General features: G+C 40.5%; 1 protein-coding gene and 1 long non-coding RNA gene across 6 annotated transcripts in view; one reads left to right on the top strand and one right to left on the bottom strand.

Annotated features, from left to right (window-relative positions):
- Positions 1–406: 406 nt before the first annotated feature.
- LOC117401153 (uncharacterized) lies at positions 407–10,303 on the bottom strand. The gene is made up of 2 exons (XR_009311483.1): positions 10,110–10,303; positions 407–896 (listed from the first exon to the last, which is right to left on the bottom strand). It is a non-coding gene; the product is annotated as an uncharacterized LOC117401153 (long non-coding RNA).
- LOC117962588 (RNA-binding motif, single-stranded-interacting protein 2-like) overlaps positions 4,300–27,862 on the top strand; it is a 47,285-nt gene continuing 23,722 nt past the window's right edge. The window contains exons 1-2 of one of the 5 annotated variants that reach the window (XM_059011773.1): positions 4,300–4,569; positions 24,523–24,686. In XM_059011773.1, the coding sequence (XP_058867756.1) occupies positions 4,498–4,569; positions 24,523–24,686 (236 nt within the window). In that variant the 5' untranslated portion in view covers positions 4,300–4,497. Of the gene's footprint in view, positions 4,570–10,319; positions 10,484–24,519; positions 24,687–27,862 lie in introns of those variants that run through there. The other 4 variants (XM_059011772.1, XM_059011774.1, XM_059011776.1 and 1 more) reach the window with 4 other exon arrangements.

Raw genomic sequence — 27,862 nt, 5'->3', positions numbered from 1 at the left:
CTTGGACAGCAATGACAGTAAGAATTCTGATGTTAAACCGACCCCACAGAAAGTAATTGGACTTGATATAGTCTTTCCTCATTAAAGTGTATCAGTGTATCAGTTATATATCTCCAAGTCACAGCGGTACAAACTAAAAGCTATCTGTCACTACCAAGGTTGTATGGAATACAAAAAAACAAACATCACAACCCTTATAAAAGTTTGCCATAGTAAAAGCATAGCAAAGTGTAATAAAGCACAGTGAAAGCATGGTAGAGCAACAGGAAGCATTTAAAGAATAGCGAGGTACGATAAAGTACATTAATAAACATGGCAAACCAGGGTAAACTAAGGTAAATGCAAAGTGTACGCCTACCCATGAGAAAAGCATTGTAAAACTACCAAATAAAATACCATGCAAACATACTGTGGGAAACCTTTATAAATATGGAAAAATGTAAGTGTGACACATAGACAGATGGACAGATTCACAGATTTGAATAAATAAATAGTGATAAAGAATGTCATACAGTTTGATTGCAATTGATAATAATTTTCCAGACACACTTTATGTTCAGATGCAAGAGAGACATACACGTCAAACATGGGTAAGGTCGCCTCTGACCATACAAGATGATACAAATTAAGTGATTGAGAGCTTGGGTGGAACGAAAGACAGAAGATACTGCAGCCCTCCAAGAACTGAGTTTGACATCCCTGTGCCTTGGCAGTGCCATCCTGGCTGCCCCACACCTTATAGAGCAGTGGTTCCCAGCCCTGGTCCTGGGGACTCCCTGTGTCTGCTGGATTTCATCCCAACTGAGTTAAGGGTTAAGTTTAGTCCCCACCCTCATCGCAGGACCCTCTGCCCTTGACTGCAGCGCGACCCGCTCCTCTCCTCACTGGATCAGCCTCTGATGTCCCAGAAAGGGGAGTGGGTGGGAGGGAAACAGAAAAAAGCAGACAAAGAATGCTTTAATAACATTACATGATTAGAGAGGATAGCAGCGTCAAGCTTCTCAGACCTATAAGCTAGGGAGACCTGAGTTTTTCCTCTTCATCATCTGCACATGTGCTTGATCTGTCCACTTCTCTTATTACACTCTATTTCGCTATCTGACTTACACATAAAGTCAGATAGTCAGATAGTCTGCCAACATGTGAATTAACCAAACTGGTGAATTATGAAATGGTTAAGCATTGAGGAAACACTGTAATTGTAAGGTTCTGTGTTAGCTCAGTTTGCTAAGATCGGGGAAAAATACACTGATATCAGCTTTCACCTCTGAGGTTACCCTTAGAGAAATTGTACTGAATTTCCAAACACTGCTTGACATGTATCTAACAATGACTATTAGATTTTAGAAATGACTAGCAATCCGTCGCATATCCGCCTAACCGTTTGTCCGCCATGATCAACCTCTTCAGCAACGTTATTACTGAACAGAGAAGTTTAGTCCAGAGATTGTCGATCCTACAAAGGTTTTCCTACACTGTGTTCTATGTGCTCCGTGCACTGCCATTGCTGGTAGTGTCACCTGAGCGGTTCAGTGTGTTGATATGTAAATAAATCCTCTTCGCCTGCGGGGGGCGTATCAACTTCAACCTCCGTCTCGCTCTCCTGCCTGTCACTCAGCAGCGAATGCACGCACCCACACGGCAGACGGCTACCGTCACAGGCATTATATCTTTCTAAACAAGAGATTTAGAGGCGCTCCCTGATAAATGCTGAATCTCAAAACAATAATTGTGTGAATATAGTAATTGTTACAGCTGTGTATAATGGTATTTAGAACAGAATTCGTTTATCCGACTTTTTACATATCCGCCCTTACTCTGGTCCCACCGCAGTCGGATATGCGATGGATTATTATATTAAAAATGATGGACAACAATGTATAATGAGGTCTGCAATAAATAACACCCATTCTACTGTACAGAACTGCGTTTCTCTCATTATTTACAAGGGAAATTGAGTGCCATCGGGCGTATTTATAACTGTAATATGGTACTAATTCTATAAACCCCACACGTGGCCAGCATGACACGGCTCAGCACAGAACATGAAAGAGAACACTTTGTATTGACATGAATTGGATGTAAATGATTGGCCCCGTTGTCTGGCTTTGAAATCTCAGCAGCGAAACGTTTGGCTGTCGTTTGCTCCCGCTTTGAAACAGCCAGAGAACCCCCCTCAGAGAACACATTTAAAACGCTATTGAGTGTCGGAATCGTTTTGTGACCGATTCACATCCTGTTTTACACAGATCCCCTTGGGTCATGCTGCCGTGTTTGCTTGTTTTCATCAAGAACGGCACATGACTGCATTCAGTTTCATGTTACGGGTTATGAAATCCTTATAATTAGTTCCCTAATAAAAGTTTACGACAGGACATTTAAGCTTGTCTATGCTGTCCCAGTGCTTATATCATATTTTAACATGCTTTACCATACCTCTGTGTGTTTTACAGCGCTAAACTAAGCTATTACTAAGCTATTACTGTGCTTTATTACACTTTGTAATAAAAATGTGTAAATGCAACCTTTAACGATGTAATAGTGTGCCATGTCATCTAATATTTGACCTTTTCAATATTCTAGTATGCATGAATGATTCACGGCTGTTTCTCCAGATAAACATAGATCATTTCTCAATGCTGATTCCCCACCTCACTTCAGAAAAAGGATTTTTTTTTTTTTTGCTGGAATAGTTAGTAAGCAGGGCGCAATGATCCAAACACAACAATGACTTTACCTGATTAAAAGGGATTAACATTAATCCTTAGTGCCATTGTCCTCGTTTGAGGACAGGCTGCTTTGTCATTTTTCGGAACAGTTTTAACTGGCATCTACCTGTTATTTAAATCTCCTCTTTAACTACATTGTTATGATAACGTACTCTAATTTTGCAAAAGCTACGTCTAAATGTAATGTATCAAATTACATAAACACAGAAAAAGATGATGTGATAATCGATACGGAGAACTATCCTGAGTAAGCAGTTTATGCAAATAAAAGGATTAGGACATTTTTGGTAAGATTTGGTTATTGCACGTAAATACAGATATAGTGTGTCAACCAAATTAAAAAACGTTGAATCTCCAGGGCTCCACACCCTGCGTGTTGCCAACGGGTTATTTCGTCGCCAGAAGCATGTTGTCAACAAGGCGTGTCACTTTGTAACTATGTATGTATGACACCTGCTCTGTAATTCTCGTCACCTGCATTCTTTACATTTCTCAAACAGCGTCGCCGAACTGAATTTTCATGCAATGTATTATATGAGTGCTGACTGTCATCCAACCGGGTTTTCAACTGTCACATTACGCACAAATGCAATATGTGTACGCATTTAGGCGTGTACTGTAAATATCTAACAATACATACCTAGATACATAACAAAAAAACCGCATCGTTTTATTAACACAGCTGCTAAGAAGCTGCAACTAAAAATAAATAATACAATTGACAAATGTTTGCAGTCACGTCTGCCGTCTTTACCCTGCAGGCAATACAAATACATCCATGTTGTTTTTGACCATGGCACACATCCTGAAGCGTTCTGGATGAACATATGTTTGCCTTTTTTTTTTAAGTACTTTAAGGTTTTGGAAGAGAAAGGAAACAATTGCAACGGTACAAAACTAGCGAGAAATAACTTCGTTGCAGGATCATTCGTTTTGTGGTCTCATAGTTTTATTAAAAGACATACAAACACACACACACACACACACACACACACACACACACACACACACACACACACACACACACACACACACACACACGTGAATTGATAAAACAGATATTAAAGTTCACAATATTAATTTGTAAAACATCTCAGTATTAAAAACATGCTCATAATAACGTGTTATTATTTCCAAGATATAACCCGAATGATATACGCAAGCATGCACGTTCTATCATAAATTCCATATTCCAAGAGTTTAGAATGTAATTATTATGTTTGGCATGATCTCTATAATTACAATGAAGTATATACGTGTACACAGTGTGCAATCAAAAATGGATTTGGCCACACTTCATTATTATTATTATTATTATTATTATTATTATTATTATTATTATTATTATTATTATTATTATTATTATTATTATTATTATTATTATTTGAATGATTGATGAAGACTTCCAAGGACTTTTTTTTTTTTATAAATGTGACCAGGGCATAATTGACATATGTATCCCTTATTTAAATAATTACACTATGTTTTAATAGTGGAAATGGGGGTGACATTTCCGAGGTCAGACTTTATTAGACAGAAGGCAACGAGTTCCTGTGGGTGGGTTACGTTTTTAGCCGCGCAGCCCTAATCTCCATTGCCTCGCAGAGGCGCTAGGACCCGGCGGCGTGTGCGCTGCTTTGCCGGCGGTGCGGCGGCAGCGAGACTCCAGCGCTCTAGCGCTCCCCCAGATTCCTGCCTGAACTTCCACAGCTGACGTCAGCTTGCAGCCCTGGCTCTCGCCCGCCGCTCCTGACATTCTGCTGAGAAAATGCTGCTCTCTGTGCCGCCAAGGACAGGATTCAGTCCCTACAACGGCTATAACAACAGAAACATCAAAAAGGTAAACCATTCCTGCATTTTATACTCTTCCTTGTGTCCTGCCCGGCCAGCACGGCTCATTTGGGTGGTTTCAGAGCCTGGATTTGCCGTCTTCCAATGATCTGCAGTGTCCTTGAAAGGCAGTAGTTATTACTAGCTCACAAAAAAAGGCAACTTGGTTTCTTCTCGTAAAGCTGCTACTAAGTACCATACTGTAGTATACCCGTGCCGTATGTGTCATAGGATTGTTTTCTTTCTGTTTTCTTTTATAAATGACCGTATATATGTGATAGAAATCAGGGAAACGGACAGCACATCATGTGAAAGTACCGTAGTCGATTATTGCAATAGGATCGGACACATTTGACAGTTCTGAGACTGAAACAAATCGGTGTTTCCGTGGGCTTAGAGGGAAAGTTAGTCAAAGTTGTATTAAAGCTAAGGGGGTAGACTAGGAATTCGCAGGTTTTGTTTTTGATGGAAAACGGGCCGCCCTTTAAAAACATCTGAAACGAATTTCGTATTTGCACAATAGCACGCTTCTATCAAACGGGATGTTACATGTTTGGGGTTCTTTTTTTTTCCAAATAAACGGCAAATGTGTTTTGCATTAGATTTTCCAACAAATGAGACAACACGTTTTAAAAAAACGCCAGACATATGCAGTAATATTTCCTACCTTTAAAAACAGGGCATGCTAAAAACGAATTTATTTTACTGTAACATTATAACACTTAATAGTGTAACGTACAAAAAGAACAGTTTTTTTTTCCCAACCCAGAAATCAAGATTTGCAACTTTAAAAAAAAAAAAAAAAAACTAAAAAAAACACAAACTTTAGTTTTATTTCTGTGACCGGCATTTTTTTTAAATTTTTTTTAAGTTATATGAAAAGAAATCGCTAGTTTTTGGATTTTTTTTTCTCCAAAATATTGTGATTGTAAACGTGCCTTTTTTAAAACAAAGTAATGGAATGCACCGCTGTGTCAGCGAAACTAATAAAGGGACCAAAAAAAAAAAATATTTACATTGTTATATTATCAAATTAAACAGACAATTAAATGCACAGAGACGTTCTTGGATATTTTGACGTCGGCAAATGTATTAAACTTTTCTCACCACTAGAATTTTTTAGCCATTTTATGTTCTCTAGAATAGTATTTAACCAAAATATCGTTTTAAAAAAGTAGGTTAATCATTTGTTTTGTTTTTAATACATTTCAATGAATGAACAGATTTTATCTGAAAGTAAATTCTGCTGGGTTCTTTGCAATGCAGATAATAATGTTCCAAAAGACACCGAAGGTAACGTCGACCCTGACGCATTCGATTGTGAAGAGATGTGTTTATCTTTAGTCCATTTGTGTTTTATTTTTAAAACGTTTAGGTATATGTTTCAGTGAACTCCACAGGAGTGCCACGGCGAGGTAGATTTTGTGAAACTAAATATGTGTCGTGTTCCCAAGGGCCTTCATGCCCGTCTGCTGTTTTAAAAAAAAAATATATATATATATATATTAAAATCACTGTGCGTGCCAACACGTAACGCCATTTCACACCTCATACAAGCAAAACATAATTGTTTACAGGTTTTATTTATTTATTTACTTTTAACGTTTTAAGGGACGCAATTTATTTTAACAGATGCTATAAACTCCCAGGGCCTGAACGTTTGTTTGCCACTTTCAATTGGTAAATAACGTTTTATTTTCTGAAAAAAATTCTGCCTGTAGTTGCCGATACCACTCTAAACTATATCCTGAACTTCAAGGCCCTACATCAGTGACTGGACTTCTGGGTAAAACCAGCAGTTAACTTAGGAGTTATGCAGTTTCTTCTTCTTCTTCTTCTTATTATTATTATTATTATTATTATTATTATTATTATTATTATTATTATTATTACGGAACTATTTCTGTTGAGCCAGTAGGTAGATGTCATATCCATAATTTAGTCGCTTCCTGCCGTACCTGTTTGATTTATAAATGAACGCCATTCTAATAAATGCAGTATCTAGTACTATACTTGTTTTAATGCCTGGTAAAGTCAACTCTGCGGATTGTCACCATTATTTTTATATGAAAAGGTTTTGAATGCATTTTACTCTCTTCTCTGTCTGGATCCTGTAGTGGTTGGTTTACCATAAAAAGAAAGTTTGACACGTTTCCTGCTAATTTTCCAAAAATTCAATTGAAAACTTGTCAGAGGGGAGATTTGTCCCCTTCTTTGCTGTGAGAACAAGCTTGTTTGTGTTTTGATTGGCCCGTGTGCTTTAATGAGGAGGTCACAACGAGTTCAGGTGGCAAGGGGCACCTCTGTGCTGAAGATTTCTAACATGTCCCTTTCACATACCTGTGGCTTGGGCATAAATAAAGGAGACATGGAACAAAATAACCCTACAAGAAAAAGGTCCTTTGTGCATGGAGCAATTTCAAAACCAGATGGCAACCGGTTTAAATTACACTGTTGATGTTGCCCTCTCCCCTTGATTTCCCCTTTTCCTCTGCCAAGTTAATGAAATTAAAGCAGAGGGTAACCTCACTGTTTTCTCTGAAGGGGGGTAGGGGAGGGGGAGTGGGGTCATATTCCAAATCTTAACCTGTTTCTGTTGCTGCAAAGTCTGTGCGAACATTGGCTTCGTAAAGGTTGAAACGACAAAATGCATTCATTTTGGGTTGCTTTCATTTTAAAATCCTAGCCCACGAGACACACTTCTGACATGCTGAACCCAAACCAACATTATTGAAATACATGCTAATATTACTTTGTCGCTGTGATAAAAAGGAGATTGAGCAGGAAATCCCTACCAAGTGGTTTTGTGCCACGGCTGTGCCTCATTTTGATTGGTTTAATTTGTTTTCCATCTTTTCCGTGGTTATCTGGTCATTGTAACAATGGTGGGTACAGAATTGAAGCGACTGGTGAAGCGAAAATGAATCTCCCAGCAGCCATTGCAAGCAGAATGCAACCGCTGTGTCTCCTACGTGATTGTCACGTGACTCCCATGATTGCTGCTATAAAATGGCATATGAAATAAATTCTCAAGTGATTGCCCAAGCTCAAAAAAATGGAAAAGTTAAAAAAAAAAAAAAAAGGTTTTCCACTTCTTTACTACAAAACTTCTACCGCTGCCATTGTTCACTTGTAATACATTTTGCTTTGAAAAGTTCAACACTTCAAGAAGTCTTATGAGAAACTTTTCTAGTAACGTCTTCGTCGGTTTACATTGATCACCACAGGGGAACGGTCTGTAGTTGAGATGAAACAGTCATCTGTTCAATGCACAGAGCCTCAATGAAACATGAATTTATCCCTTCGGGTCATCACTCCGCTGGGCTGTTTGGAACCTCACCCTCTATATTACATTATCAGCACATGCATGCTTTCAGTTGTATTTGAAGGCTGTTGTGAAGACTGTCCACATTTTCTTGTTTGTTGCTTTTGAATAATAGAAGGCAGTAACACTGCCGTTTCTGATTTTTAGTTTTAGAACAGTTGAGTTAAACAGTTGATAAGGGGGGCATTGCAAAGGTAAGGGTCAGGAAAATAATTTCAATATCTGAAATACTGCACCTTCAACCCTGGTCCACTCTAAGGGCCTGTCCACGTTTCCGTTTGCATCACAAAGTAAAAAACTTGAAAAAAAAGACACGAAAAGGGTTGCAAGCTGAAGCAGAAGAACGTTCTGCCACTATTACTACACCGCGCTGAAGAAACAGTGAATAAACTTTGAAACAACATCAAGTATGAGTTATTCTCAGCGGCTGCCAACAGAGTGACCTCATGCGAGACGTCATCGTGGCTGATGCGAGGGTTCGTGCCTCTGCTTGAAGCGGTGACAAATCTGGTTTGTGCCCAAATCACGCCCACTTTCTCACCAGCCATCACCACAATCTTTCCAAATGTTTGGCAGTCTGCTAATTTAACTCTGAACCAGATTTACTGTAACTGTTGCCGTCCGTTTGTCCTGCATTTCGTACTGTTTTTTTTTTTTTTTTTATATAATTTGTTGATCTTGAATACTTTGCGTGGTCTTACAGCATACTGGTAAATATTAACTTATTATTAGAAATCAAATCGATTTTTATAGAAAACTGCCATCCAACTAGTTAACTCTCAATAGAATTTAGAAATACTAATAAACTTAAATTCAATGTCTTATCTTTTGACTGGAAGTCTTTTTCAATGCAGAGTGTATGCAACAGAATATTTTTCTACGTTTGAAAATACACTTCTAGTTGAAACATTTGGCATTCAATTGAAGTTTAATTTAGTATTTTTAAATTAAAAAAAAACTAGTTGTCAAAAGTTGAAATTATTTTACAGTATACATTTTACATACTAATTTGGTTAACAGACTGTAAAACTAACTTTTGAAAAATGGTAATAAAATTGTGCCTGAACTCGCTAAATTAAAATGACCATGTTTTAAGAATACAAAAAAATCCTATTCAAATGAATGTAAAAATCTTTTCATGACACTTTTGTTCCTGTTAAAAGTCTTGATCATGAATGAATAGGTTCAAAAGTTTAGCAAAGCTGGGCTGTACATTGCTAAAAGGGAACATAGGTATAAACTGTACCATTTAACAATGTAGTTTGTGATTTCTGATTGTGTATTCATTGTATGGTCTTGTCCAGAATGTAATTTTTAATTTTAGGGTTGAACCCCATTTCACCAGTGTCAAAGATTATATTAACTTGGCAGATTCCTTCATCGATACTGCATAGGTATTATAAAAGTGATACCTAACAGTTGGTCCTGGGACCAGCATAACATTTTCAGGTTTGAATATTCTTTAAAATATGATTCTTTAATTTTATACAAACTGGAAAACAAAAGTGTAAATTCAGTACCATATTCCAGTAAAGAAAAACACCTACAGGTCCCCCATCAAATTACCTACCAAACACTTTTCTATACAGTAGAATGGGTGATTTATTTGGTCATTCATGCATTGGGTTCATCTGCATATTTATAAGCCGTTATATAAACCAACACAAACATGGTCATTTTTTTTTTTTTCAAGCAGCGTTTGTTTGAACGTTCGAATACTTGTCTTCTATTTTTAAAAAGCTTTAAAATAGCCCAAAATAAGACCTTCGAAGTCAGGGGTGTAATGTACACGTTGACAGTTCCCTGTGCTTTTTTTTTGCACCCCAGCCTTCTATACAAAAGAGAACACAAAGCTGTGTACTGTAGTGTGTTGCCGGCAGTGTCACTTTGTTTAAGATTGTTTTAGTAACCAACTGTGCTCTTTTTTTCTGCTCTGTGTTGCTGGCAGGAGCTCAGATTGCACAGATTAATGTCCTGGAATTCAGAGCATTTTGGCTTTAAACAATGGTTGCATTACAGCAGGGGTGTTGGCTTTGCAACCCACAGCAAAACTTTCTCTATAGAAGAGGCAGCGACCTTTAAAAGCACAAGCGACGCTTGTAAACCTCAGGTGAAACAGTCACCTTTGACCTGTCCTTCATTGATCTTTTGCCGGGATCTTTCTATACTTTCAAATAAAATCCCCCCCCCTCACACGCCCCCTTTTTTTTGTCTACAAAACTCACCTTTTTAGCGTCGTCAGTGGTTCAGTTCGACTGGGAGGAGCTTTTGAGCTAGGACCAGCTTTTAAAAACGTACTGAAACATTTTTCCTTTCTCTTTTTCTACCAACCCCCTGAGCACCAGTACGAGGTTTGTTTTCCCAAACCGCTTGCCAGTTATTTTTAAGAGAAGAGAAGGGGGAGAAATAGTGGGAGGGAATACACACTGTTTTTTTTTTTTTTTTAAAGCAGCCAGTCAGTTTTAACAGCTGAATTGGCTCACATCAGCGTTGGTGTTTTTTTAATATATTTTTTCTGGCACTCTGGCAAGAAAACCTTGGGACCTTTCTCAACATGATTTATTCCAAATCTCCGTTCAGAATACCACCTGCAAAACAGGTACTGTAGGTGCACATTTTCATTCGTTCCCAGAACTGACACCTTAGCTATATATAGCCATGGCTATATCTTGGGAGCTTATTTTGATGTTTGTACTGAATTCGCCCTGATAGCTGACAGACAGGCAACTCCCTGGGCTCTTAGGCTTTGTAACTATACAGAACTTTAAAAACGCTGAATTGTAATTTTAAGGTAAAATCTTGACTAATGTTGTTACTGCCTTACAATTCTTTTTAAGTGCCTCCCATGACATGTTAAAGAAGCTTATGAATGGCCATTTGATTTAAACAAGACATCTGTGATCTGGTGAATCTCAATTACGAACGTAGAAAGATGCTGCTACATTGTAATTTTAGCAGTTAAAGGTATACGTTATACAATCTGCATTTTCACAATATTGTCTGTCTGATCGCCTATCAATGTATGCGAGTTCTCTGGCATTCTCTATTGTTTCAGCATTATTTACCATGCTTACTACTTCAGTAAAAATGTTGTTTTTCCAACCTAAAATATCTACTGAAGTGTTTTATCCACAGTGGGTGTGAAACAGTCATTTCTGCTCACTCTGCAACTGTGGGAAACAGCAATACAGAATTGCAGAGGGTGCAGGAATTGCAAAAACATTCCTAATAACTGTTTCCTGAGAAACCGGACATTATTGACTTGCCAGTTTGTTTACATTATCTTGGGTAGTTTCAGCTGCCTCTCAATCTGAAGCTTCCTAGCCACTGAACTAAACAGGTGTGTTCAGGGCGATAATTATAAAAAAAACATATGGGAAACAGCATCTTTACAACAGAGAGGTTGCTAAGCTAAGGGAGACATAGTCTGCACTGTGGTCATTTCAACCAGTTCCTCGCATCTCTTTTCACTGATGTTTTTTAACATTTCATGCAGCCTAAGTGTATTTGTTGTGAAACTCATCAAAGAGGGCAGTTGTCAGTGTTTGAAGCTGGTTGTATTTGAAGTTCATATCAATCTGGAATATATACCATTACTCTGTGAGACAAACAGGTATGCTACTGCTACCACTTGCAGCAACGGGAGGTTATAACTGTAACCGCATTGTCAATCTCTGGAATTAAGAAATAAAGAGACTTGATCTACATGATGGTGACTGTCTAGTATATATAAGGCCAACTGCAGTTAGATTGTTGGCTGTAAAATGGGTACATCACCTAGAATTTTAGAACTGAAACAATTAAAAAGAAAAAACATGATGACATAATTTAGATCTTTTATTTTACATCAAGTAATCAAAGAAACTGCAAAATTATATTGCAAAAGTTTACCGGAAGCCATACCATTATTAAAGTAACATTATTCAGCAGGTTTCATTCGACTTCATGAAGCAAAATTTGTTAATTCTACTGGGAGACGCAAAACCTTTGGTCATAGCTGTATATCTAAACGGATCCTCTGAATCTCAGACTGAAAAAACCAAGGATCATCTTCTAAATATGCAAGATCAGAAACGACTGGTGACTGATGGAGGGAAGATGGCGGTTGCAGAGGATCGTGATTTCACAAAGGCGCCAGTCAGTCTCTCTTACTATCTTTAAGTACTAGCTCTGTTTAAAAGCTATGTAGTGTTAATTTGCATTGCCCGTGCTTCCCCAATCAATCCGATCTGTCTGCCATCCCATTTTCTCTTGACTGCTTCGCTGAACTGCTCTCATCTCTGTCCAGATTTTGCGCTGCCTCTAATCAGCCCTTGCTGCTTAATTGTTTTTCGCCCTCTCTTTAATAGTAGCTTATCAGCATTTCCCAGTAATTCGTTTAAAGCTAAGTTAGAATTTGAGCTGCTGGCGGGACATTTAAGGACGTGCCTCCTTGCCTTTCTATAGCAGTTTTCATGATGTAGTTTATACAGTATAGGGAGATGCACAATACTAGCTAATAGCCACCCAATGACTGCGCTTTCTGGTCACTTTGACCTTGAGTCAGCGGTATTTTACAGTAATCTGTATTGTATTTTTTATGATGCATAGTTAGACAAGATTGATTACACTGCGCAGTTTTTAACATGTAACCAGATGCAAAATATCTGATACAAGCCATCTGGTACAAACTATCTGATACAAGAAATTTCAGATGGGTGAATCACATCAAAATCAGGGTCGGGCGCACACACACACATGTATTTTTTGCAATACCTATAATTAACTAAATTCGAATGAAACCCGCTAAATAATGTTAACATATTGATTAGACACCGCTTCATAGTTTTCCATATACTTAACAAAAAATTGGACATTTCAAAATTTAACATACTAGACAAAGAGAAGGAGAAGTGATCCCTTTTATTGGACTAACTAAACAATAACTAATCACAAGCTTTCAAGACCTCAAAGATCTCGTCTTCAGGTGAAAGTAGGAAAGAGAGATTGATTACATTTGAGGTCTTGAAAGCGTGTGATTAATTATTGTTTAGTTAGTCCAATAAAAAGGGATCACATCTCCTTCTCTTTGTCTATCATCTCTGGACTGACACGGCTACCATTTCATCTATCAAAACTGAACTACTATTATTGCTTCTGGTGGACTTTTGCGATATCATTTTGTATTTTCTTTGATTTTAAAGCCATTTAGTAGCTGTACTACTATTCTGTATATTATCATATGTACTGTTGGTAATGCCAGGATTTAGTGGTAATCACCCAAGTCTTGGGCTTGCCTATTTTAAAATTGATGACTTCTTCCCAAGTCTCCCAAAGTTTTATGGAATAGCTCCCTTAGGTGATATTTTAGTGCAGAACAGATGGCAATAGGCGCCCATATATTCGGAGTCCCAAAAAATGACTCACTGGGTGCAGCCAGCCAACTGGCATGGGATACCAGACCCTCAGTGCCAGGGCGAAATCAAAACCGTATGTCATGCCAGTGCCATTGACTGGCATTTGTCCAACAAAACAGGCTATAGGGTACTAGGTGAGCCCCAAGGCTTTCCAGAAATCAACTCCAAAACCAGTAACACGATTTACTAGAAGAAGTAGGCAGACTGTTAGCAGAATGATCTAGTATTACTGCTGCTGTATCTTATCCTGGTGTTTTATAACCACCTACACTATTGCTGCAAGAACATGCCTGTTTGTTTTGCAGACCATCACGGCAAACTCTTCATGGGATTAAACTGTTGGGGAACACAAACAAACTGGACTGTCAACCAATATTCTTTACAAAAGTGCCCAAAAGGCTTTACAACATGGGTGAATTCATCTAGAAACCCAGTGAAGATGTGTACTGTACAAAGGGTTATCATAACCTCAGACTAAGCTATAGATTATTATCATTTATTGTATTTATTTGGCAGATGCCTTTATCCAAGCGAGATTAAATAGGTATTTATATAAAATTTATGCAACCCTGAATGGCATAGGGGGCTATGAAAAACATTTGGAGTAAATTCAATGCAGTTATCGTGCTCACCACTCTAGAGGCTATATAGAGATGACCAGAAGGTTGTAAGGGAGAAGCTTATGTTGTGGTAGAAGTCTGGAGAAGATTCAAGGTGGTTCACCATGTTGGGTGTGATAGAGACAGACAGACAGGATCAGTGCAGAAGGGTCCACATTTTGAATGAGCGCCCTAAACTGACCACCAGGGATTGAATTATAGGGTCAAGTTGATCCCGATTAGGGGGGTCTGCAGCTTTAAATTCCCCCCTGCGCAAACTCCTCCAAAACAGCTGAATGCACAGCGAGTTCCCCGGAGCGGAGAGCTTGTGTCATCGACTCTTGTGAGAGTCAAGGCTGCTTCCTGTCTTAATGTATAACTGCCTGTAACTGGGAGGGGGAGGGAGCATTCCTGTCACACTGCACCTGCGGCCGCTGTTATCATATCAAACACAGGACTTGTTAACTGATCATCCGCCACACAGTGTGCTTTACTAGTCTAAGCGCATGTGGGTCGACACACTTTGACCCGGGTTGAGCGAGATAAAAAGGCATGACATCCATTCGTGAGCCGACCCAATAACAAACAGCCGCGTCTGCGTGAAGGTTTCACTTCCGCAAGGAGCATTTCTGTTTATTCTGGTTAGCCGTATTTTTGTTGATTGAGACACAGCATGAGCCAGATTGCAGCAGGGATGAAGAAACATTTGCTCTAATCAACATGTGGGCCGACGGTTCGATCCAGAGAAGCTTGGATGTAAGCGTCCGTAACAATCTGCTTCTGGGACATTGATACGCGCGTTGTGCACTTGCGTCTGTCACCCAGGTCAACCCTGCTTTATCAAAAGCAGAGCCAACCCGCATGATACCAGGTCCTGACCCGGGTAGAGCGTGCCAGTGTGAAAGGGGCTTTAGAGTTATGTTCGTGTTGTTTGTTTAAACCTTTTATTTTGGCCGCTGTGCCTGTTTGTTTTGTTTGTTAGTGTTTGTTAGTCTAGTTTTTGTTAATAAACTTGCACACTAACGCTTAATCTGCAGCTTCTGGTTTCTGAGTCTCTCTTCCAGCCGGTAACAACTTGGGCCGTGACGCTACCCTGTCACACCACCTAATGCATTAAGAGGCATTTGTTCCACTTATCGAACTTTGTTCCAGTACTAGCATTTAGGAAAACCCCTCGTTCTTCCCAGCAGTTGAAGGGGGAGGGAGAGAGAGAGGAAAAGCAGGTCACGCTGTACAAATTGGCTGCTCGGCAGCTTGTTCGGGTCTAGTGTGACAGCAGCGTTTCATCCAGTAAATCAGGACTGCAGAGAGTCAGGGACAAGCCTGAGCTTGGGTCTACATGCCAGCATAACCCTGAAAGAATGTGCTTGTTGTGAGAATGGCTTTGAATAAAGTGGAGACAGTTCAATAAAGGAAGGATTGTGCTTTCCCATCCGCCGTTGCAAAGAGCGGGCTTACAATCCATTCATTCACCCTTTACTGTCCCTCCCCAGCTGCAGATTGTTTTTTTTCTTGGGTTCAGATACTGTAAACTTCTCAGCATGCTATTAATCTGCGCAAATTTAATCAGCAGGATACTGTGAACTGTGCAATAAAACTGCTTGTCTTGGGGTACCCCCCAAAGCGGCTCAACTGGTAAAGGCACGACCACGTGGGGTACAGGGCAGGGTGAGGGGTCAATTCTTGTTTTCCAATTCCTTTTTAAAAATCAATTCCCAATTCCCATTCCCTTTAAATGCATTTCAACACACCATTGATCAAAATTGCAATTAGCAGTATTCTGTTAAAATGAGCCTCTCACTGTGGCAACAAGTGACTTACATTGAAGTCACTGTTTGTTAGTCCATTAAATTGGCTTCAAATGAAAGCAGTGGAACAATCACAGCAATTATGTCTCCAACATGCCAATTAAAATTGAAAAACAGGAATTGACCCCCAACCCTGGAACAAAGAGACTGAAGAGCAGAGGTTTGAGTCCTGGCTGTGCAGAGTCGGGGATCATCGCTGGGGATTCCACAGGGAGCCTTTCAACAGCTCTTTTCAGAAGCAATATCTGGTGGAATAGTTAGTAAGCATGGCATATAATAATACACTAGTAATACCAGCACCCCCTACACAGTGTATGCTATTTAAATTAGCCATGTGTTTAGTGAGCGCATACCACAAGCACATTTGCAAACACTAGGCCCCCCCCCCCCCCCCCACAATACTGTGCTTTTGGTTTTGCATCACGATACAAGCAAGATTACAATACGATGGGTCATGTAAAGAAAGCATCAGGATTCATTGCTACTCGGTGAACCGCTAGTCATGGCATTGTAAGGGGGTAACGCTGGCATTCCTAGTTCAAAAACAATATTTTAGGAAAATTAAAAATAAACACCAACAATGCTTTCTAAAGCTTACAAGTTCCAGACCCAGGTTGGGGAGGAAGAGAGCTGGGGTCTGCTTATATACATTCCGATAAAGTGCACAGGGTAAACTAGCATTGAAGAGTGCAGCAGATGGACCCCAGGGAGTACTGCTGTAGTGTAGAATTGAACATGATTTGGGGGAAGGGGTTCTTTTTAAGAGAATTGTTCCACTGCTTTCATTTGAAGCTGATTTAATTGACTAACAAACAGCGACCGAAGTCATTTAGAACATAAGAACATGAAGTTTACAAATGAGAGGAGGTCATTCAGCCCATCTTGCTCGTTTGGTTGTTAGCAGGGTGTCAGCTTCAACAGCATTACTGGGGAGTTGGTTCCAGACCCTCACAATTCTCTGTGTAAAGAAGTGCCTCCTATTTTCTGTTCTGAATGCTCCTTTATCTAATCTCCATTTGTGACCCCTAGTCCTTGTTTCTTTTTTCAGGTCAAAAAAGTCGACATTGTCAATACCTTTTAGAATTTTGAATGCTTGAATCAGATCACCGCGTAGTCTTCTTTGCTCAAGACTGAATAGATTCACACAGAAACGTTACATTTATCAGATTTAGGTTTACAGTTTAACATATAAATAACTTAACACTTAAACATATTTGATAACCCATAAAAAGAAACACTCCCATTAGTTTAAAATCAATTACTACAGTGTTAGCGTGCACGAGACTACATGTGTACCAACGTATTTAGACTATGAATAAATACCTTTACACGGTACTGTTAGTACTGTTTAAACACTTAAGGCCAGCTTATCGTTTTCACATGCATATTTCCGAGAGGGTTAACACCCGTGCTCTGAAGCAACAGCAGTGTTGCGTTATTGAAATGCATTTTTTAGATTGATATCATCAGTAAGAGACAGCTCCTTAGATTGGCAGTACATGAGGAATGTGGGAGGAATGCAATCAGTTAAACAGCCCTGCAATAAAGAGATCTTTAAATTGACGTGTAGCTTTTTCAAACAGACTGAGCAGCATGGCTATGGAACTCTGCCTAGCCCTGCACCCAATCCTGGGCTTCAGAACTTCACAGGAGTGTGAACAATCAGGGCCCTGGTGAATCTGAACTGATCACAGTGTAATGGCGTCTCAGCCCAATGAACTGAAAGGAAAGGCAAGGCGAACCGCAAACTATAAGGCTCAAAGACTAACGTCTCGCCATTCAACTAAAGAGCAAGCTCAAGAGGCAAGCAGGTGTCTAATGATGGCAGTATTATTAACTCATCAGCCGCTAGGAGGATATTCGTTACAGCAGCATGAATAAATCACAACAGAGCCTGTAGGTTTACTAATAGTAGTCCATGCAGCTAAAAAAAAGCTATTTATTGAACATCAAACTCCTGGCTTCTGATCATTTCAATAGTATATGGGTGCCGAGTGATCCTATAATCTTATACTTTTTACAGTGTTAAATTAAATAAATCTGCATGATAGCACATTGCTACTTCCTTTCCAAAGCAATATTATGACCAGTGAAGAACTAGGGGAAGAATGCTAATTAAACTGTGAAGAATAATTAGTAAGCCTCCTAAGTAGGAACCTTGCTTTCTTTTAATGGAGCAACTGTGTTTTTTGTTCCTTTTGAGCTTGCTCGCTCCGTTTCAGACTAGCCTCTTTCCCCATCGTGTTTACAGTTAGTAAGACGTCCCTCGGCAGCCAAGTCTCATATTACACTTGTGCCTGGAAATAAAAATTGCAGACAGGATGTGTGGGCTTCACAGGAACTGCATTTCTTGAATGAGAGCTCAGGCATTTCTCCTCTGGCGTTGAGGAACGAATGTGTCACAGCACCACGCAAACAAGGGCCAAATTTACTGTGTTTTTTATTCTGTATGGTTTGAAAACTCTGCAACTAATAAACCTGAAAGCTGGTTTGATTTGTGCACCAATCTTCATCAAACTACAGACGTTCCGGATTGCATTGGACTATAATCCTGATTTTATATATATAATCTGAACCTTTCAGGTACTGTTGACGACAAGCAGGTCTCGTTGACCATACTGTCACAATAGTTAGAGGGGCTACAGATTAAGATAGCAAACGGAGAGTGAATGATTGAAAAAAAAAACTGTTAAAATATGTATTTGGGTGGAAAGACTTCTCTTAGGAAATCTTAGTCTTCATACACCCCTCCCTTGATCAGTCACCCCTTCCTAGTGGTTAGCAATACCTTTTTGGATTGTAATCTTTATTTTTTAGGGCACCTTTTTGGGTCAACTACTAGTTTACTAACACGTTAGCAGATTTGACTCATTTTGTGTTACTAGATAATACATGGTAATGAATAAACAGGTATACCAATATAGAATCAAAGGTCTTCTCCGGACTCAAAGATAAGCAGCAGCAGCAGGGTCCTGCCTGGCACTTCTTCATAGATTGTGATTTACCTCAACACAAATTCACAACCGAAAAAGAAGCTTGGCAAGAATTCTAATGCATTGAAATTCTGAGAAGTTACAAACACTGTTCACTGCTAACTCCAGCCCTTGCTAATTTTACAGCACTGGCAGAATATCGAGGCAGGAACCCCTGGGAAGTAGAGGTGGGAGGGGAGGGGTCATTTTCATACCGTTTGCACAGTAAAGAGAAGAATGCACAATGGAACACTGACAGCACTCCAGTACCTGCTAATTACTGTTTGGGGTAGGAGCAGGACAAATAATAGTTGAATACTTAAACGCTCAGCTTTGATCACCAAACGCAGGTGTGATGCTCTGGTATTGATGGCGCTTAATGTTTTTATCATTGGGCAGCCAAAGATATTACCGCTTTCTATATTTGCTATAGCTGCTGTATAGGCTTTACAATTGAGTTTGTACCGATTTTGTTTTGCACTTAAAGTTAACATCTGTGATGTTCTGATGGTGCCATTAGCAGTAATCAGAAAACTAACTGAAATATTTCAGCTTCTAGGTTTTAGGGTCCCCGTTCAGCTTTATGCACAGACAGTCTGTCTGTCTGTCTGTCTGTCATGATGGGCAGCAGTGTGGATTAGTGGTTAGGGCTCTGGGCTCTTGACCGGAGGGTCGTGGGTTCAGTCCCCGGTGGGGACACTGCTGCTGTACCCTTGAGCAAGGTACTTTACCTAGATTGCTCCAGTAAAAACCCAACTGTATAAATGGGCAATTGTATGTAAAAATAATGTGTAAAAAATAATGTAATTGTATGTAAAAATAATGTGATATCTTGTAACAATTGTAAGTCGCCCTGGATAAGGGCGTCTGCTAAGAAATAAATAATAATAATAATAATGAACACGACCACTGCCTTTAGACCTTTTCAGATACAGCTAATCCAATATAACGAAACTTCTATACACAATTTTCAAATGTTTACATAATTACATGTACGTGATTCTATTACAGAGTTACATTTACTCAGATATTGCTTATGTTCCAAAGCTGACGCAATTTTATTATATGATCCAAATGGTGTATATGCAAATGCATATTCATTTTAAACTGTTAAGTGTGCAGTTGGCAAAGTGAAGCCTGTTACTTTTTTTTTATTCAAACTGGGAATTGGCAATTCGTTACTCCTGTCTGTGCCTTGCAGCCAGAAGATACACTGATAGTTCAAACTGCACAATGTGTTCTGAAGTCTGTGAAATTTATGAGCAACACCATTCAGAACGCTCTTCTGTCGGGCCTCTGGCACAGTTGGCAGTCTCTGACTAAGAGAGGCCCACAGCTGAATGGCAAGGGGTGCTCAGGTCAGGATTGAGTTTGCTGTCCTGCTTGTAGAGCTGAGAGGGTAAGCAGTGGAATTATTTCAATATTCCTGAATTGAATAAGCCCATTGCTGCTAATTAATTCTATGAAGGTACTTTGGCTCGCTTAGCTGTGGTAGGTAACTAGTATCCTGTTCCACTGTTGGTCCTAAAAAGGGTGTTCCACTGCTGGCCTGGTTTTCTGTAGCGTACCTGATAGGAACTCCATCATTACTTAGCAGGAAGGCATGTGCTGAATAAGAAGCCGACAGGAGAACAGAGCAACACATTGTAAGATTTTTTCACCACTGCAATGGCTGTCGAGAAGTTTGACCAAAAAAGATAATTGTGGGAGATGTGGGAGAACGAAGAAACGAAAATTCTGGGCTGACTCTGTCATCCAGAAACCGTTGATAATCATCACTGTCTTCCGATGCAGAACAACCAGATTGACTTTCAATCCGAATTCTTTTAGGAGGCTCTGGACAATTGGATCTTGAGAAGGCTGTCTAAAATCGTGTGTAGAGCGAAAATAAAAAGACGACCGTTCTTTCAGTTGCAGCATCCATTGCTCGGCAGTTGTTTTTTGTAGTACTGCTATGGGTTTCTTTAAAAACACAGCACAATACTATCCCACAACCCCCCCCCCCCCCCAGTGACCTTTTGATGCAAGGCAAGACATTCCGAGGTTGGCCACATTTGGAAAACGCACTGAAATGTATTTTTGTTGGCCAGGTCCCGCAGTGGAAATGAGGCATAGAACTGAATAGCTGCTCCTGAACACAAACAACAAGTATAAAGTGAATCTGACCTACAACAGGAAGCAGACGTTTCTAAATTTCATTCGGCATATCAGCAATCTTTGTACTCCGTTTTTTCCTCACGAATTACTAGTTAAAAACCAATAAACCAATAAACTTTATTGGGTGTGTTTTTTCCTTAAACAATTACACGGAGTAAAGAGATTGAAGAATGCAGCTTGTATCTGCAGCATTATGAGATGAAATACATATATAAAGAAGAGATTGTTTAATGACAGTGCTCCCATTCAAAGATCGGTTCAAAGTAGGACAAATAATGGGTCTATATAGGAGGCATGAAAAAACAAATAAACCCTGCAAATTACCCCCCCCCCCCCCCCCTTGTCTCTAGACTTGTCTTTTGGAAGCTACTCCCTCGTTGAGGGGAAACCTGTGTTCTTCAGTGTTCCTGTGTTCATCAGTGCAGTGGTAATGACCTGATCCTTGTGAGTCACGAATCACGTGAGAAGGATTACACAGTGGCAATTAGAATGGGAACTGGAGGGGGGGAGGGTAGGGCAGACTGCCTGCAGTGTGAGACAGTCAACAGATTAGACTGTGCAGCGCCTGGGATGTGACTATCCACTATAACTACAGGAAGAAGCAGAGCTTGCCTAAGGAATTCCTTTTCTTTACCAGTTAACTGCCATTCTTCTCCTATGAGGACAGGCTACTTTGTAAAAAAATGTTTATCTGGCATCTACCTGTCATTGTAATTTTCTCTAACTTCAGTGTTATGTTAACTTGCTTTAATTCTTTTGTCGCTGTCACCTGTAACGTGTTATTTAAATCCTTTGTGGGTAAGCAGGGCAGCATGTTACTGAAATACCAGCTTGTGTTATTGTAAGCAGCTGCCCCAGTGTGGTCTTTTACCCCCTGCTGAGGTAGCTGAGCTAGACCGAGGGTTGTATATCGAGAGCAAGGTCTTCACTAACCTTGTCACACAGAACAAATCTTCCTATTGTCCCTGGCTGGGTCGATCCAGGAGAAAATGTAATATTTTGTAGTCCTGTGAACCCTTGAAATAAATTGGAAAAGAAAACCACAGCGCTGCCCCCTGCTCCCTGAGCCCACGGAGAAGCTGGGGAGCAGGTCCAGTTAACTTTGAATTTAATGGTGCAACAGCCAAGTATTAAAATGTTTCACAATAACCCATCATTTCAACCCAGACAGTTTTCTTCCTGAACGCCTTTACACAACTAGAACCAAACAACAGAAGCAACAGAATTCACATCTATTCAATCGGTTCATGCCTTTTAACATTAAATTATCATTTGATCCTGGTATGCAACATACATGTACCCCATTGGGACCATCACATGTGTTGTAATGCAAATCGGGCTGGTGTGTAACGTAGCAGCATTGAGTTTTGGTGTCTTTTCAGGAGAAAGGATGCAAAAGCAATACGTTTCCCATGTAATCTTCTCGTGGGCCCCTTGAACAGACACACACGGGAGTGTTTATCATCTGTGCTGTGACTCAGAAGAGAATGTTTTGTACTGTTCCTCCTGTTCCGCCAATCACAGCTGGATAACGCCACACAGCTGGCTTTGCTCACAGCGTGTCTGGTTTGGCTGAACTCAGTTGAGTTCAGGTCTCAGTTGACAGGAAATTACATCTATGCTGCTATACATTCAGATTTTAGGGACGTGATACAGTTGGATTTCTAAAGACTCTGTGGATTATTTGAAAGCTAACTCAGAGGTAAAACTACAGAAGTAAAATCAAGCAGGCAAGCGTTTTGGATAATGCTACCAACAGAAGGCCTTTTTAATGATCTAAACAGTGGCGATCTTTAACTCAGTAATAATCTACTTGTTTAACATTCCTACATACTATACAAATGGAATGAGATTCAGGTTTATTAGAACCTACTGTTCTGTCTAGATCAGGGGTCTCCAACCCTGGTCCTGGAGAGCCACTATCCAGCAGGTCTTATATTATTATTTATTTCTTAGCAGACGCCCTTATCCAGGGCAACTTACAATTGTTACAAGATATCACATTATACACTATTTCACATTATACAGATATCACATTATTTTTCACATACAATTACCCATTTATACAGTTGGGTTTTTACTGGAGCAATCTAGGTAAAATACCTTGCTCAAGGGTACAGCAGCAATGTCCCCCACCTGGGATTGAACCCACGACCCTCCGGTCAAGAGTCCAGAGCCCTAACCACTACACACTGCTGCCCTAGATGTCTTTACATCATCAATGGCTAAAGTGGAACACCTGTTAATCTTGACTAATTAAGCCAATAATTGGGTCAATTAAGTAACTGAGAGATTGGTTGAAACGAAAACCAGCAGCCACAGTAGCTCTCCAAGACCAGGGTTGGAAACCCCTGGTCTAGATCATTGTTTGCCATGCTTACTAGCTATTCCAGCAAAACACGCTTCTGTAAAGATTTCCAAGATTGCAGGGAAGCATATTAGTGTCGCACAGATGCTTCAGCTGTGGGCCTTAGTGCAACCGCAATATGCTTCCCACCTCACTTTTACACACTCCTCTTTTAAGAATAAACAGTTAGTAAGCATGGCAAATAAACAGAGCCTAAACAATAATGGAGAATCATACAGAACATAATATTGTATTAAACAGGTATATGAAATAAATGTAGGCGATGTATCTTGTTAACATTGTCTTCAGCGGCGGTGAACTGTTTTTTGTTCTTTGTGAAGCTATCTAACTCCCCTCTCGCCTCACCATCTCTAATTGGAAGCTCCGCTCTGGACAGTGTGTGCCTCCAACACCTGGTTAGCCCTCACACAGCATTGCTCACATTCTTTCTCACCCCCACACAGCCCGCTGCCAGCCAGCAACCACCCCCCCTGCTAGAGAAGAAAGGAGAAATCCAGGAATCCTGTGCCTGATCTTTCAGAAACCAGGAATGAGATATGGGAAAGAATTTAGACTGAATTACTCAGGCAATGTTTGTTGCATGTTTTTTGGCTCCATCGTTGCAGAGCATACACACGGGGTAATACGAAGCTGTGGCTGTGAATAGCTTGTGTTTTTTTGGGGTTTTTTTTTTACCAGATTTGTTATTTCCGATTTTCAGCGGTTTGATTGGGCTATAATCCCGCACGTACACAAAACGTCTAAAATAGTTTTGTAGCTTTGATCAGGCTGTCTCAAAATGACTTTCAAGCGATGGACTGTGCTGTACTGTACTGTGCAGATCACACTGTTAGCAGCAATATTTCAGTGTATGGAAATAATTTCGGCAGCGCTCATCAAATTTCATTATCATTTTTTTTTTGCTGTTGTTTTTAATGCTTAGAACTGAATGACATCATTTACTGAAATTGTATATACATGTTCCAAACTGTTCCGATCTCTATAGACATATTGGTTGACTGTGCACCTGATTTATATAAACTGAATATGTACAGCTGCTGTAGAGCCTAGCTGTCTTGTACACAGTGCAATGCTGGCGTGGCAAATTAAAAACCACAACAGAACCACAGTTGTCGTAAGTAACTTCTATTATACAGTAAATTACACATAAATCAGCCACTGTTATGGAGTTTGTTCAATTCCTGTATGTCTTATCCTGTGTGCTGATCCTGAGCACTGCGTTTTAATAGCAGTTTCTGGTTCAGTTTTGGGGATTTCTAACAAGTTAATGGGACTCGAGATTGAATGAGCGTCACACAGTCACACCCCCTATATTCTCTCTCTGTGTGTTTCCAGCAGATCTATGTGTCCTCCTCCCAGCAGATGGCGCCACCCAGTCCCAGCACGAACAGCAGCAGTAACAGCAGCAGCGGAGGAGGGGAGCAGCTGAGCAAAACCAACCTGTACATCCGTGGGCTGCACCCGGGCACCACCGACCAGGACCTGGTGAAGCTGTGCCAGCCGTGAGTGCCCACGCCAGCGCCTCCCCAGCTAGGGGTGTCAATAGTCCGTTAATCGTTTTAGATTTCGCCGACACTGTTGTCAACAGTAGGCCAGCTATGGCATAGAACCCTTTCAAGCATGCTGAACTCATATGGGGACAGATTATAAAAATATTTCTTCACCGTTCTTTCCATTATACAAAGTGATGAAGGCTTCTTGTAATGGCTGTTGTGATTGGTTACAAACGTTTCCGATGTGTTAAAATGTTTAAACGTCTTTAAATGTTTCGGAAGTTAAGCTGAATTGTCCCGCGACAATGAAGACCATCTGTATGTATTATTTGGGGTGGAGAGCGCACAAACTCCTTGGATGTAAGAATATGAATCAAAACTCATTTCAAGACACCGAGAAAGACTTCTAGTCAAAATGTTTTATCTCTGAATTTGCATTGAAGACGCTGAGAAAGCCAGTCAAAGCGTTTTTCGTTGTGCCAACACCTCTTTGCTAAAAACGACCTGAACTTCATTCACCCCTCCCAGTTTTAGACAGTGACATAGACAGGAAGGACTGTTGTTATTTTTTTTTTACTTCTTTTGAACTCTGATCCTGTCTGAGTAAAACGGCTCAATGCATGTTGACTTTGCACTATTATTATACTGTATAGGAAAGGCCTTCAACACCCCAGGCATACATTAGCTGACTATTATTATTAGCTTGCTCTTTTATTAGGAGCTTTACGGTATATTTAGAGTTTCCCTGAGGCACCGGCACAAATGTTTCCAACATGTGAGCTAAGGGCTATAAATAGGTCTATTGTGGGTCTGTGAAATATTTGTGCTAGCTAATGAAAATGTCATATACAATACAATAAAGCTGAGATCTATGGAGGCTTGGTGGTCCAGTGGTTAAAGAAAGGTTCTGGTTACCAGGTCCCAGTTTCAATCCCAGCTCAGCCACTGACTCACTGTGTGTGACCCTGAGCAAGTCACTTAACCTCCTTGTGCTCCGTCCTTCGGATGAGACGTAAAACAAACGAGGTCCTATTGGAAGTGACTCTGCAGCAGCAGTTGTGATGCATAGTTCACCCCCAAGTCTTTAAGTCACTTTGTCTACACTTTGGATATATAGTCTACAGCAGGGGTCGGCAACCTTGGCCCTCCCGATCCATTCCATTGCAGGACTTTGTTCCAACCTTGGAGGTCACTTAAATAATGAAGCATCTGGTTGGAACAAAGTCCTGCAATGGAATGTATTGGGAGTGCCAAGGATGTGTGTCCCTGGTTTACAGCAGTGGCCTTGAATGCTGTACAATACGGTAGGACTGTTGCAGTGAGGCTTCATAGTTTCAACTTGGTGTTACTTCTATAGTTGCAGGCATACTGTTACCCTAGAAAGGCTTCACAAAATATATTACATAAACATTGTTCTGTACATTAAGCCTATTTAGAAATACTAAAAGAAGAAATAATTTTAGGTTATCATACAGTCTGCAAAGCACCGTGGATCGGGGGGAGTGAACACAAAATATGTCTCTTTCGGTGTTCATGGGATAAAAAGTACTGGTTTTATCAGTGTTTATCGGTTAAAACCTATTATACAGTGGCCAGAAAAATTCCTGAGCTCTGATTGGTCAGCCTTGCACTAGGCCCCAGATTTTATCCCAGCATAACATCACGGTTCTAGTACCGGCAACCTCCTCACTGAAAACCAAAAGAGACATATCAATACGCCACAACTGTCAATAAGAATAAATGACACAAATATAGACTTGAAAACTGTCACGATAGAACACCTTAATACAGTTCTACGACAGTGTTATGCCTCCGGAGAGCCGTATGGCATAAGCAGTTACGTAGGGCTCAGAGCGGGCTTAAACAGACGCTTAAATGAACCGCCCCTGAGCCGTAGCATTGATATACTATTAGAACATCACAGTTAATACTTTACTACAGTTGTAATCACTTTTAAACATATGAAATGAGTCTTATGATTTGCTATTTTTTTTTTTTTATTATTATTTTTTTTTATTATTTTCTCCCCAATTTGAAATGCCCAATTATTTTTAGGCTCAGCTCACCGCTACCACCCCTGCGCTGACTCGGGAGGGGCGAAGATGAACACACGCTGTCCTCCGAAGCGTGTGCCGTCAGCCGCCCGCTTCTTTACACTCTGCAGAATCACCGTGCAGCCGCCTCAGAGCTACAGCGTCGGAGGACAACGCAGCTCTGGGCAGCTTACAGGCAAGCCCGCAGGCGCCCGGCCAGACTACAGGGGTCGCTGGTGCGCGGTGAGCCGAGGACACCCTGGCCGACCTAACCCTCCCTCCCCCCTCAATTGGCCGAGCGTCGCCCCCTGGGAGCTCCCGTCCACGGTCGGCTGTGGAATAGCCTGGACTCGAACCGGCGACGTCCAGGCTATAGAGCGCATCCTGCACTCTAGCGAGTGCTTTTACTGGATGCGCCACTCGGGAGCCCCCATGATTTGCTATTTTTTACAGTGTGAGCCATTGTATAATAGGAATAATGCACTCCAGGTTGTGTGTTGTTCTGGGATAGCATCACTTCTCGGGTGTTGGTTGCATATGCTGTATACAATACAGTGAGCTTCCAGATGCAAACGTTAGGTAGCACACGTCACGGTGCTTATGTCACTGTTAAAACCACAAGCAGACAGGATAGCAGGAAAGCGGCAGCTATAGTAAATCCCTTTGCGAGCTGTCTTTACAATACAATAAAAATCCTTCATTAATTTCCAGGTTTTTGCCTGTATTCTGGGCTGGGCGGTGTTGTCTTTTAACTCTGCTATAGATTCTTAGTACGTTTCCATAGCTACAGCAAACAGAGGGGTGTACAGGGGGGGCTTGTGGCTTCTTATCCTTATTTGACCTTCGCATGTTTAAAATGGCTCAGAGCTCAAAGCCAGGGAATGCCTAGAGGGCGGGTGAGGGGTGGATGTACATACAGCCTCTGGAAGGTTTGTCAGCACCCCTATAAGAAAAAAAGAAAAATCCATAGAAATAGTTTGATCAAAGGCCCCAGGTCCATGACTGACAACTCTGGTGGAAAAAACAACAGTTTCACTTTCGGAAAGGCGACTCAGACTTTCCGAGAAGTCGAGGCTGAAAGCAAAGAAAACATCACAAGCCAGAACCAGAGCCAGCCTCCCCGGCCAGTGATGGAAATGTGTTTAACCAGCC

Source organism: Acipenser ruthenus, chromosome 42 (genome assembly GCF_902713425.1).
Source record: "Acipenser ruthenus chromosome 42, fAciRut3.2 maternal haplotype, whole genome shotgun sequence".
In the NCBI taxonomy this organism is placed as follows: Eukaryota; Metazoa; Chordata; class Actinopteri; order Acipenseriformes; family Acipenseridae; genus Acipenser; species Acipenser ruthenus.
Note: the sequence above shows the minus strand (reverse complement) of the source record. Positions and strands in the feature narration are given on the sequence as shown.